Source organism: Odocoileus virginianus, chromosome 5 (genome assembly GCF_023699985.2).
Source record: "Odocoileus virginianus isolate 20LAN1187 ecotype Illinois chromosome 5, Ovbor_1.2, whole genome shotgun sequence".
NCBI classification, from domain to species: Eukaryota; Metazoa; Chordata; class Mammalia; order Artiodactyla; family Cervidae; genus Odocoileus; species Odocoileus virginianus.
In genome coordinates this window covers 51,212,576-51,227,072 of record NC_069678.1, presented here as the reverse complement: position 1 = coordinate 51,227,072, position 14,497 = coordinate 51,212,576, and the positions used below count along the sequence as shown (strand labels likewise).

Sequence of the window (14,497 nt, the reverse complement as noted above, 5' to 3'; positions counted from 1 at the left end):
CTCCAAAGAACATGTATAGATGGCCAATAAACACATGAAAAGATGCTCAACATCACTTACTATTAGAGAAAGGCAAATCAAAACTGCAATGAGGTATCACCTCATACCAATTATAATGTCCATCATCAACAAATCTGTAAACAATAAATGCTGGAGAGGATGTGCTTGAGAAAAAGGAACTGTCCTGCACTGTTGGTAGGAATGTAAATTGATACAGCCACGATGGAGAACAGTGTGGAGATTCCTTAAAAAACTAGGAATAAAGCTACCATATGACCTAGCAATCCCATTACTAGGCACACACCCTGAGAAAACCACAATTCCAGTGTTCACTGTAGCACTGTTTACAGTGGCCTGCACATGGAAGCAACCTAGATGTCCATCAACAGATGAATGGATAAAGAAGATATGGTACATGCTGGACTGTGCTTAGTCGCTCAGTTGTGTCTGATTCTTTGTGACCCATGGACTGTAGCCCACCAGGCTCCGCTGTCTATGGGGTTTCTGCAGACAAGAATACTGGAGTGGGTAGCTTATCCCTTCTCCCAGGGACTCTTCCTGACCCAGGAATTGAACCAGGGTCTCCTGTACTGCAGGTGGATTCTTTACCAGCTGAGCTATTATGGAAGCCCATAGTACATTATACAATGAAATGTTACTCAGCTATAAAAAAGAACAAATTTGAGTCAGTTCTAGTGAGGTGGATGAACCTAGAGCCTGTTATAGAGTGAAATAAGTCAGAAAGAGAAAAACAAATACTGTATATTAATGCATATATTTGGAATCTATTAATAGAAAAATAGTACTGATGAATCTATCTGCAGGGAATGAATGGAGATGCAGATGTAGAAAACAAACTTGTGGACACAGAAGGGGAAGAATATGGAGGACAAATTGAGAAATTAGCATTTATGTATATACTTTTATCATGTGTAAAACAGATAGCTAGTGGGAAGCTGCTGTATAACACAGGGAGCCTGGCTTGGCCCTCTGTAACAGTGGCTGACTTTATTTTTTTAGGCTCCAGAATCACTTCAGATGGTGACTGCAGCCATGAAATTAAAAGACACTCACTCCTTGGAAGAAAAGTTATGACCAACCTAGATAGCATATTAAAAAGCAAAGACATTACTTTGCCAACAAAGGTCTGTCTAGTCAAGGCTGTGGTTTTTCCAGTAGTCATGTATGGATGTGAGAGTTGGACTATTAAGCAATCTGAGCACTGAAGAATTAATGCTTTTGAACTGTGGTGTTGGAGAAGACTCTTGAGAGTCTCTTGGACTGCAAGGAGATCCAACCAGTACATCCTAAAGAGATCAGTCCTGGGTGTTCATTGGAAGGACTGATGTTGAAGCTGAAACTCCAGTATTTTGCCCACCTGATGTGAAGAGCTGACTCATTTGAAAAGACCCTGATGTTGGGAAAGATTGAAGGCAGGAGGAGAAGGGGATGGCAGAAGATGAGATGGTTAGTTAGATGGCATCACTGACTCAATGGACATGAGTTTGGGTGACCTCTGGGAGTTGGTGATGGACAGGGAGGCGTGATGTGCTGTGGTTCCTGGGGTCACAAGGAGTCGGACATGACTGAGTGAACTGAACTGAATGACCTAGAGGAGTGGGATAGGAAAGAAGAGGAAAGGTCTAGAAGGAGGGGATATATGGATATCATTATATATATATATATATAATGATGGCTGATTCGAGTTGTAAGGTAAAAACCAACTCAGCATTGTAAAGCAATTATCCTCCAATTAAAAAACGTACACTTATTGGAATCCCTGGTGGCCCACTATGCAGTGGGTAGGAATCCGCCTGCAGCAATCCCTTCCTCTTCCTGGAAGATTCCATGTGTCAAAGAGCAGCTAAGCCCATGTGCCACAGTTACAGAGCCTGAGCTCTAGAGGCCGTGCACCACAACTACTGAGCCTGTGTGCCTAAAGCCAGTGCATCACAAAAAGAGAAGCCACTGCAGTCAGAAGCCCATGCATTGCCATAAATAGTAGCCCCTGTTCTAGTAGCCCCTGCTTGCTGCATCTAAAGAAAGCCTGCACAAAGCAACAGAGACCTCACACAGCCAAAAAGACATAAATAAATAAAAGTGAACTTAAAAAAAATAATGTCTGTGTGCCCACAACATTGTAAACCAACTATATTCAATGGAAAAAACAAAACAAAACAAAACAACCTATGTGCCTAGACACTGTGCTATACTGTTTATGTACATTCTGTCATATTTTATGACAACCCTATAAAAAAAAGTAGTATCTTCACCATATTAACAAGTTGATAAAAACCATATGATAATCTCAGATGCATAAAAAACCTTTGACAAAATTCAGCACCCATTTATGATTAAAACTCTTCAAAAAATGGGCATAGAAGGAACCTACCTTTACATAGTAAAGGCCAAATATGATAAGCCTATGGCAAACATTATTCTCAATGGTGAAAAGCTGAAAGCATTCCCCCTATGATCAGGAACAAGACAAGGGTGTCCACTTTCTCCACTACTATTTGACATAGTTCTGGAAGTCCTAGCTACAGCAATCAGAGAAGAAAAAGAAATAAAAGGAATCCAGATTGGAAAAGAAGTAAAGCTCTCACTGTTTGCAGATGACATGATACTGTATGTAGAAAACCCTAAAGATAGTATCAGAAAATTACTAGAGCTAATCAGTGAAATATAGCAAAGTTGCAGGATATAAAATCAATACACAAAAATCACTTGTATTTCTGTATACTAGCAATGAAAAATCAGAAAGAGAAATTAAGGAATCAATCCCCTTCACCTTTGCAACAAAAAGAATTAAATATGTAGGAATAAGCTTACCTAAGGAGACAAAAGAGCTGTGCACAGAAAATTATAAGACACTAGTGAAAAAAATCAAAGACAACATAAACAGATGGAGAGATATTCTGTGTTCCTGGGTAGGAAGAATGGATATTGTGAAGATGGGTATGCTGCCAAATGCAATCTACAGATTCAGTGCAATCCCTATCAAATTACCAATGGCATTTTTCACAGAACTAGAACAAAATATTTCACAATTCATATGGAAACATAAAAGACCCCAAATAGCCACAGCAGTCTTGAGAAAGAAGAATGGAGCTGGAAGAGTCAACCTTCCTGGCTTCAGATTATACTACAAGCTACAGTCATCAAGACAGTCTGGTACTGTCACAAAAACAGATATATAGACCAGTGAAACAAGATAGAAAGCCCAGAAATAAACCAATGCACCTATGGGTACCTTATTTTTGACAAAGGAGGCAAGAATATACAATGGGGCAATGACAACCTTTTCAACAAATGGTGAGGGAAAAACTGGACAGCTACATGTAAAAGAGTGAAATTAGAACACTTCCTAACAGCAAACACAAAGATAAACTAAAAATGGATTAAAGGCCTAAATGTAAGATCAGAAACTATAAAACTCTTAGAGGAAAACATAGGCAGAACACTCAAGGACATAAATCAAAGCAAGACCATCTATGACCCACCTCCTAGAGTAATGTAAATAAAAACAAAAGTAAACAAGTGAGACCGGGTTAAACTTAAAAGCTTTTGCACAGCAAAGGAAACTATAAGCAAGGTGAAAGACAACCCTCAGAATGGGAGATGATAATAGCAAATGAAACAACTGACAGAGGATTAATATCCAAAATACACAAGCAGCTCATACAACTCAATACTAGAAAAACAAACAATCCAATCAAAAAGTGGGGAAAAGACCTAAACAGACATTTCTCCAAAGAAGACATACAGATGGCTAACAAACACATAAAAAGATGCTCAGCATTGCTTATTATTAGAGAAATGCACATCAGAACTACAATGAGATGTCATGTCACACTGGTCAGAATGGCCATCATCAAAAAGTCTACAAACAAATGCTGAGAGGGTGTGGAGACAGGGGAATGTTTTTGCAGTGTTGGTGGGAATGTAAATTGATACAGCCACTATGGAAGACCATATGGAGATTCCTTAAAAAACAAGGAATAAAACCACCATATGACCCAGCAGTCCCACTCCTAGGCATACCCTGTTCAATTCAGTTCAGTTCAGTCAGTCAGTTGTATCTGACTCTGTAACCCCATGAAATCACAGCTTGCCAGGCCTCCCTGTCCATCACCAACTCCCAGAGTCCAACTCCACTGAGTCGGTGAGGCTATCCAACCATCTCATCATCTGTCGTCCTCTTCACCTCCTGCCTTCAATATTTCCCAGCATCAGAGTCTTTTCTAATGAGTCAGTTCTTTGCATTAGGTGGCCAAAGTATTGGAGTTTCAGCTTCAGCATCAGTCCTTCCAATGAATATTCAGGACTGATTGCCTTTAGGATGGACTGATTGGATCTCCTTGCAGTCCAAGGGACTCTCAAGAGTCTTCTCCAAAGCCACAGTTCAAAAGCATCTATTCTTCAGAGCTCAGTTTTCTTTATAGTCCAACTCTCACATCCATACATGGCTACTGGATAAACCACAGCCTTGACTAGGCAGACCTATGTTGGCAAAGTAATGTCTCTGATTTTTAATATGCTGTCTAGGTTGGTCATAACTTTTCTTCCAAGGAGTCTTTTAATTTCATGGCTGCAGTCACCATCTGCAGTGATTTTGGAGCCCCCCAAAATAAAGTCTGCCACTGTTTTCACTGTTTCCCCATCTATTTGCCATGAAGTGGTGGGACCGGATGCCATGATCTTGGTTTTCTGAATGTTGAGCTTTAAGCCAACTTTTTCCCTTTCCTCTTTCACTTTCATCAAGAGGCTCTTTATTTATTTATTTTTTAAGAGGCTCTTTAGTTCTTCTTTACTTTCTGCCATAAGGGTGGTGTCATCTGCATATCTGAGGTTATTGATATTTCTCCTGGCAATCTTGATCCCAGCTTGTGCTTCATCTAGCCCAGCATGTCTCATGATGTACTCTGCATATAAGTTAAATAAGTAAGGTGACAATACACAGCCTTGACCTACTCCTTTTCCTATTTGGAACCAGTCTGTTGTTCCATGTCCAGTTCTAACTGTTGCTTCCTGACCTTCGTAGAGGTTTCTCAAGAGGGAGGTCAGGTGGTTTGGTATTCCCATCTCTTTCAGAATTTTCCACAGTTTATTGTGATCCACACAGTCAGAGGCTTTGGCATAGTCAATAAAGCAGAAATAGATGTTTTTTCTGGAACTCTCTTGCTTTTTTGATGACCCAGCGGATATTGGCAATTTGATCTCTGGCTCCTCTGCCTTTTCTAAAACTAGCTTGAACATCTGGAAGTTCATGGTTCACATATTGTTGAAGCCTGGCTTGGAAAATTTTGAGCATTACTTTACTAGTGTATATCCTGAGGATACCAAAATTGAAAAAGACACATGTATCCCATTGTTTATTTTCTGCACTATTTATGATAGCTAGAACATGGAAGTAACCTAGATATCCATCAACAGGTGAATGGATAAAGAAGTTGTGGTACATATACACAATGGAATATTACTCAGCCATAAAAAGGAATGCATTTGAGTCAGTTCTAACGAGGTAGATGAACCTAGAACCTATTATATGGAGTGAAGTAAGTCAGAAAAAGAAAGATAAATATCGTATTCTAATGCATATATACGGAATCTAGAGAAATGGTACTGAAGAGTTTATTTACAGGGCAACAATGGAGAAACAGAAAGAATAGACTTATGGACATGGGAAGAGGGGAAGAGAGGGTGAGATGCATGGAAAGGGTAACATGAAAACTTACATTAGCATATGGAAAATAGATAGACAATGGGATTTGCTGTATGGCTCAGGAAACTCAAAACAGGGGCTCTGTATCAACTTAGAGGGGTGGGATGGGGAGGGAGATAAGAGGAAGGTTCAAAAGGGAGGGGATTTATGTATTCCTGTGGCTGATTCATTTTGAGGTTTGACAGAAAACAACAAAATTCTGTAAAGCAATTAGCCTTCAATAAAAAATAAATTAATTAAAAAAAAGAAGGTAGTATCTTATACTAATAGGTAAGTAACTACAAAAGGAACTGAGCCCAGGTAAGCCTAAATTCTCTTTATACCAGTTGCCTGGGAGGAGAGAGTTTCAATGAAGAATTCAACAGAAGAAAAGAGGTATAATTACTATACAAAGGTGTATTTGAAGCTTAGAAGGTAGTTTATAATTACCAAGAGTAATCTCAGTGAGCTTGCATAAGAAGAAGCTATATTAGTGAGCACTTTTCATTATATTTAATACAATGCTATTTATGTTAACTTTTACATAATTTGCTAGATTAAAAAATCATTATCAGGTGAAGTTTTTTAGTGATTATAGAGATTTTTACCACATTGCATAATTCTGAACTTTAAATTGATATTAAATTTTTTTGAATTTAGGTTCATACTTTAGAAACAGAAGCTCTTTTGCAGAAAACACACATGCATCACATGTTATGCTTGGTACAAGCTCATCCTCTGCACAAGATAGTAATTATCCTCAAATACTAAAATCTCCATTATGTGCTGGAATTCCCCAGAGATCAGGTTATAAAAGTTGGACACCACAAATGGGATATTCAGGTAAAGTAAGCAGAATATTGACTTAATTGATCTTTGAAACTTTTAAAATTTTATAAATTATATATTAGGGTAATTAAGGTAGTATGAAATTATTTGAAGCTAACATGGAAGACAATAATAACTACGTCAGTTTAGCCATATCTACAATTTGATGCTAAATTAATGACACTACATAGTTTATGATATTGTTTGTTTAAAAATGCAGGTCTAAGTTTTCATCATTCTGAGAAAAAAAAGTACAAGAAAGAGAAAGCCCTTCCTTTTATACATATTTGCTTAAATCTAAAGTTGGTCCTGTAATACTATTGAGTGTTTTTTAACATTTAAATTTTAGTATTTATCTAGGTTTAGATTTTTTTGAGGGGAAAATGGGTAAAGTAGGTCTACATGTGTAAGTATCATTTAGTTAAAGGTATATGGCTATATAATACAGGGAGCCCAACCCTGAGCTCTGTAACAACCTAGAGGGGTGGGATAGGGGGTTGGGTGGGAGGGAGACTCAAGAGAGAGGGATATATGTATGCTTATAGACGATTTTAGTTGTTGTATGGCAGAAACCAACACAACATTGTAAAGCAATTATCCTCCATTTAAAAATTAAAAAAAATTTAATTTAAAAAGGTATATGAATATGTAGATTTACAAAATAATGACAAATTATTTTTCTAAGTGATTCTACTTATGTATACTCTTCCTGGCAATGTATGAGTGTTCTTGTTGATCTATATCCTACCCAGCATTTGGTACTGTCAGACTCCTTAACATTTAACAGTCAAGCAGTTGTAAAATTCCCTCATAGCTCAGTTGGTAAAGAATCCACCTGTAATGCAGGAGACCCCGGTTCGATTCCTGGGTCAGGAAGATCCCCTGGAGAAGGGGTAGGCTACCCACTCCAGTATTCTGCCCTGGAGAATTCCATGGACTGTATAGCCTTTGGGGTTTCAAAGAGTTGAACACGACTGAGCAGCTTTCACTTGCACCTGAGTATAGTCTGAATTAGCATTTTCCTAGTTATAAATGAGGTTGATTATTTTTCTTAAAGTGTGTATCTTCTCTGCTGGACTATAAACTCTATGAAGACAGAGATTGTAGCAGTTAAAATCCAATCTGAAGTAAAACCATACAAGATTTAAACAGGAAAGATTTAATATAAAGAATTATTAAACTGTAATGAAAGAATAACTATAGGGTATAAGAAAACTCTGTGAGGCACCCTAGAGCTGAGGGGGCTCCTAAGAGGTCACACTTGGAAGTGACCCTCGTCTGGGTCCCATTTCCAAGGTTGGAGTACAGATCTCTTTGGAGAATGTGAATACTGAATGGCAGTTTCAGTAGTGCCTGCAGATTTGCCAGGTCAGAGCTGGTCTGCTGTCCAGGGCGAACGGGAGGCAGGTGGGGTGGATGAACTATAGCTGGTGGCTAGCTATGTAATGGGAGTGGGCTCTGGTGTGGGTTGGAGGCCTGGAGTACAGACTTCCCTGTTGGGAAGGTTGACATCAAGAGGACTGTGGTAGGCAGACTTGAGGAAAGAATGAAAGAGCCAAGGGAATTAGTATGGGCAGGAGGCCTGGAGTGCAGGATATGTGTATTCAGAGGGCTGAGGGAAGGTTGTTACTATGCCATGCTGTAGCTGTGTGATCACCAGAGTACAGCACATTCTGGATGTGTAACTGGGCACATCACCACCAGATGTCCTCATATCTACACTACTGACCCACCATACTGTAGCGCAAACTGCAGGAGAGCCCGTCATCCTGCAAGGTCCCTCCAGTGCCCTCATTTGAGAAAACTTAACATTATGCGCACTTTAAGGGGAAATACAGCGATTCTGTCCATTATTGTAAAACTTATATTGAGGTGTGAATTTGGAGCTGAGTGACAATAAATTGATAGCTGTCATAACTCCTTTGGCTATAGAGCTTCTGTATATGTCATTCTATACACATCTGGATTTTTTTTTACAACAACAAAATGACTATGTTTCTACCTAACAGGATGTGTACATCTGTACTTACAAGTGAGGGGGTTCTCACTCTTTTCCAAAATAAGAAAATTCATAGTCCCAACAGTCATTGCATATTAATTATCTCAAATTCAGTCACGGTCCTACGGAATATTCTGTTACTTAACGACTAAACCTCCATTAACTTGTGAATAAACTTTTTAAAATTGAAAAGAGAGAAAAAAAATGGTTAGTTTGTACAAATAAACATGCATATAACAAAGCGTAGAGATAATATCCAAAGCTAATGCAGTTTTTGTTTCTGTAATTGGTCATGATGTTACAGTTGATATATTTGGTTTTTTTCTTCCACTACCCATTTTGAATTTCCCTAACTTGCAGCAGTAAGGGTGGGATGACCCAGACCTTCATTCCTGAAAGGTCTGGGTCCTTAGTCATTCTGCCAGTTTTGCTTGCTGTAGTTTTCCATTAGCCTTTACTATTGGAAATACTAAGACTTCCCTGGTGGCTCAGACGGTAAAGTGTTTGCCTACAATGTGGGAGACCCAGATTCGATCCCTGGGTCGAGAAGATCCCCTGGAGAAGGAAATGGCAACCCACTCTAGTACTCTTGTCTGGAAAATCCCATAGATGGAGGAACCTGGTAGGCTACAGTCTATGGGGTCACAAAGAGTCAGACACGACTGAGCAACTTCACTTTCACTTTCAAGGGGTGCCTTAGCAAATCCCTGGGGTTCCATTCATAGTCCACTTGGCCTTCTTTGTGTATAGCAGCATGATATTCCCTTGGCAATTAGGATTGACCAGACCATTCATAGAGTTATCTATAACTCCCTTTTTTTCTTATTGTTTCAGTAGCATAAATAAGGAGCCTAAAATGGACAGGTGACAATCTTATCTTCCAGTTCAGTAGAATCATTGTTAGTTTACATGGTGGAGCCAGTAACCATATGTAGACTAAGATCTCAAAACCAACAGAGCTCAATGTTGCCAGAATGGGATACAAAAATTCTTTGGGTGGGTTGGTAGGCGTAATACAGAGAGTAGCCACTCCTACATTCTCACGTTGATTCTTGGACCTGTGTATTCTAGTTATGAGGAATACAGCATCTATGATTCCAAATATAAACTGCATCCTGTAAGAGAGAATCCTATTTAGAGGGTGTTGCCTCCCAAATGGCATCGAGTCTTCAGTAAGTTATTCTGCCTTTAGATTAAGCCAGGCATGTCTGGGTGATGGGTTATGTGGTATACACAGTTGATTCAATGGGCTGTAGCCCACTGATACATTTTTTTTTCCTTTGCTATGAAGTGAGTTCCTTGATCAGATGCAATACTGTGCGAAATGCCTTGATGGTGGATAAGGCATTCTGTGAGTTCATAGATGGTGAACTCATAGATGGTGAGTTCATAGATGGCAGAGGCATTGTGGACCATTTCAAAATACAGAAAACAAATGGATTTTTAAGTGAAGTTCAATTTTGATAGCAATTTTAAAAAACAAATATTTAGGCTTCAATTCATTAAAGCAGATGATAATAATAAAAATAACAATACATTGCAGGAATTAGTAATGATAAGGATTCAGTAAGATTGGTTTTTCTCATATACTGTAGATAGAATTAAAAGTCGGTACAATTATGAAAAGAAATTTGGCAATATATGTGACATCCTTTAAAAGTGATGGTTTTCCTTTGTTCCATCCAGAAGTAATTTGACTTCTAAGGAGCCAATTTAGGGAAGTAATATGAGACCCAGAAAAAAGCTTTATGTACTATGATGCCCATTTTAGTATTAGTTATATCAGAGAGATAACAGTGCAGATGTTGTTTTTTTAAAGTTTAAGGGAGATGTCTTCTGAGTGTACTGAATTTCCAAGTACTGAAACTTGATATATAGTTTCCAGTTAAGAATGAAAAGATTGTATTTGATCGCAGACTTAAACTGACTTCTGTAGATCTAATATAAACCCAATCACCAAGGATAACAAAGCCTGCATGGCAAAAAAGGTTCTGAGATTTAGACACATAGATTTTTAAATGAACTCTTAAGTCAACTACTGACTAAGATAGCATAAATGTGTAAATAATTTTGTAAGTGTTATAATAGAAGAATAGAAAAGAAAAAAGGATTCTAGATTAGAGAGGGAAAGGAGGGAAGAAAAGGTACATTGAAAGGTTTAAAGGGAATAAAATACAATTTTGCTTCTTTGAAAAAAATCTTAGATATGTTTAGTAGTATGATATTTTTAATCCATGAATAATGGCCTTATAATTTCATATGCTTTATAAAGCTGTTCTGTATTACATTGAATTCTTATAACAACTTTGTTTAAAATGTTTGGTATTTAAAAAAGTTAAATTACTTACCTGAATATTTATGGTCTGTGAGGCATAAATTTCAAAATCAGTAATATATGTAGTGGTTAAGAGCACCAGGTCTGGATTCAGGCCACCTGTGTACAAATTCTACCAGTTCCATTCAAGCTTCAATCTCCTTAGAAGTAAATGGTGAAGTTAATTATGTCTATTGATAGAATCAAATACAAAAAAGGTCTTAATCATCCAGATAACCTTGATGGTGTGGTCACTCACCTGGAGCCAGACATCCTGGAGTGGGAAGCCAAATGGGTCATAGGAGGCGCTACATAAACAAAGCTAGTGGAGCTGATGGAATTCCAGCTGAGCTATTTCATATCCTAAATGATGATGCTGTGAAAGTGCTGCACTCAGTATGTCAGCAAATTTAGAAAACTCAGCAGTGGCCACAGGACTGGGAAAGGTCAGATTTCATTCCAGTGCCAAAGAAGGGCAATGCCAAACAATGTTCAAATTATCATACAATTGTGTTCATTTCACATGCTAGCAAGATAATGCTCAAAATCCTTCAAGCTAGGCTTTAGCAGTGAACCAAGAACTTCCAGATGTATAAGTTGGATTTAGAAAAGGCAGAAGAGCCAGAGATCAAATTGCCAATATCTGTTGGATCATAGAAAAAGGAAGGGAATTCCAGAAAAATCTACTTCTGCTTTATTGACTACATGAAAACCTTTGACTGTGTGGATCACAATAAACTGTGTGGAAAATTTTTAAAGAGATGGGAATAACAGACCACATGACTTGCCTCCTGAGAAATCTGTATGTAGGTCAAGAAGCAACAGAATTGGACGCTGGTTCAAAATTGGGAAAGGAGTATGTCAAAGCTGTATATTGTCACCCTGCTTACTTAACTTCTATCTGAGTACATCATGTTAAATGCCAGGCTGGATTAATCACAAGCTGGGATCAAGACTGCCAGGAGAAATATCAACAACCTTAGATATGCAGATGATACCACTCTAATGGTTGAAAGTGAAGAGGAACTAAAGAGCCTCTAGATGAGTATGAAAGAGGAGAGTGAGAAAAGCTGGCTTAAGACTCAACATTTAAAAAACTAAGATCATGGCATCCAGTCCAATCACTTCATGGCAAATAGATGGGGAAAAATTGGAAACAGTGACAGACTATTTTTTTGGGCTCCAAAATCACTGCAGACAGTGACTGCAGCCACAAAATTAAAAGACCCTTGCCCCTTGGAAGAAAAGCTATGAGAAACCTAAACAGCAAATTACAAAGCAGAGACATTACTTTGCCAACAAAGATCCATATAATCAGAGCTGTGGTTTTTCCAGTAGTCATGTATGGATTTGAGAATTAGACCATTAATTAGAGGAAGGGTGAGCACCAAAGAACTGATGCTTTGAAATTGTGCTGGAGAAGACTCTTCAGAGTCCCTTGGACTGCAAGGAGATCCAACCAGTCCATCTTAAAGGAGATCAGTCCTGGGTGTTCATTGGAAGGACTGATGCTGAAGCTGAAACTCCAGTACTTTGGCCACCTCATGCGAAGAGTTGACTTATTGGAAAAGACCCTGATGCTGGGAGGGATTGGGGGCAGGAGGAGAGGGGGACGACAGAGTATGAAATGATTGGATGGCATCACCGACTCGATGGACATGGGTTTGAGTATACTCTGGGAGTTGGTGGTGGACAGGGAGGCCTGGCAAGCTGTGACTTCATGGGGTCGCAAAGAGTTGGACACAACTGAGCAACTGAACTGTACTGAACTGATAATGAAACTGAAGCTCCAGTACTTTGGCCTCCTGGTGTGAAGAACCCAACTCATTGGAAAAGATTGATGCTGGGAAAGATTGAGGGCAAGAGGAGAAGGGAGCAACAGAGCATGAGATGGTTGGATGGCATCACTGACTCAATGGACATGAGTTTGAGGAAACTCCTGGAGATAGTGAAGGATAGGGAAGTCTGGTGTGCGACAGTTCATGGGGTTGCAAGGAGATGGAGATGACTTAGTGAATGAACAGCAACAATTGAAAGAATCATGGTGAGAAAGTTAATTCAAGTAAAGAACTTTGAACATTCTTGGCACATTAATAAAATATCCAACCTTACACAGATATCTAGTTACTACAGTTTGTAGCTGTATGTTTTATACTACATAAAATACATTTGTGTATATATTATCCCATTTGATTCTTTCAGCTACCTCTTTAGTCAGATGGGGCAGTTATTATTACATTGTATTTTGTGATTTTTGATTGCTTATTATGAAATAATTTGCTCAAATTCCTATAGCTTTTAAATGACAAAATAAGATAAATAATGTTTTCTTATCCCAAATTTAGTATTTCTTTATTATTTCATTCCAGTAAAATGCAAAATAAGACAATATGAAATTTATTATTTCTAAATGTGAAGTTAAGTTTTGGCAAAATAGAGAATTAACATTTTTATTTGGTCTGGATGTAGAAAGATTTTATTTTGATGAGGAAAACAAGATTTTTTCTTAGATGCTAAAACTCTGCCCTTGATTTGGTGCTTTGAGATCTTATGAGAAAGAACTGCAAAGTATTATGTTTATATATTTTCTTTCAACAATTTTGACAGCTACATCCTCATCTGCAGTTTCTGCACACTCTCCTTCAGTTATTGTAGCTGTTGTTGAAGGGAGAGGACTTGCCAGAGGTGAAATAGGAATGGCAAGTATTGATTTAAAAAGCCCACAAATTGTATTATCTCAGTTTGCGGACAATACAACATATGCAAAGGTGAGTATTTATACTCCTAGAAAATGGTTCATCTAGAGGGTACTTTGAAGATTTTCATTGCTTCTGTAATTTGTTTTCTTTTTGTTAGAATAATGGTTATTCATTATTGCACCAATCTAGGCAGTCTAGATTAAAAGAAACATTTTTTACATCTGATTTTAATTTTTAAATATTATTTTGTTCTGAAATAACATGTTTTGCTGTTACTTGAATATTCCAAATTACTATTAATGTTTCTAAAATTAATAACTTCTAATAATTCCTGGACTTATTCCACAAATAGCATGTGTCATAATGCTATCTCCAAAGGGTTGTTTCCACTGAAATGTATTTTAATTTTATTTTCTAGAAGTAAGGGAGACTAGTGTTTTAGATCAGTGATAATTTAGTCCCTCAACTTCTTGCCTTCACTTCCTATCACTCATCATTAATTTGGGCCACTGGTCTGTTGTCATGGGAATTTGTGTGACTTGTTAGGTACAGGTAGTCTATTCCTAATCTCTATATTCTAAAAAGTTATTTGACTCAAATTCTGTTATGAAAAAATATTAAATACTATGTTATTTTTAATGTTTTATTATTCTTTATTTCTTTCTCTCATTCCCCTTTTTGGTTCCATAGTATGTAGATTTCCTTTCTCTACATAATAATTAATTTTTTAATATACTTAACAACCTAAATGATATTAGTACTACATATCTGGGTATTTCACATTTCTTTGCAATTTAAAAATGATAGGATAAAATTTTTTTTTTTTAGACTGGAATGTTTGACATATTAAGAATTTTTGTGTCCAGAATAGTTCTAATAAATTTACCTTACACTGTGAAAAGCATCAGTCATAAAACAGATGTTTCTTATCTGTGTTTCTGTACTTTTCAGTT

At 37.6% G+C, this 14,497-nt stretch overlaps 1 protein-coding gene across 1 annotated transcript in view; it reads left to right on the top strand.

The window, feature by feature from the left end:
- The window catches only part of MSH4 (mutS homolog 4), a 91,145-nt gene that overhangs the window by 7,330 nt on the left and 69,318 nt on the right, over nt 1–14,497 (top strand). The window contains exons 2-3 of the mRNA XM_020902997.2: nt 6,365–6,547; nt 13,453–13,613. Coding sequence (XP_020758656.2) covers nt 6,365–6,547; nt 13,453–13,613 — 344 coding nt within the window. The remainder of the gene's footprint in view (nt 1–6,364; nt 6,548–13,452; nt 13,614–14,497) is intronic.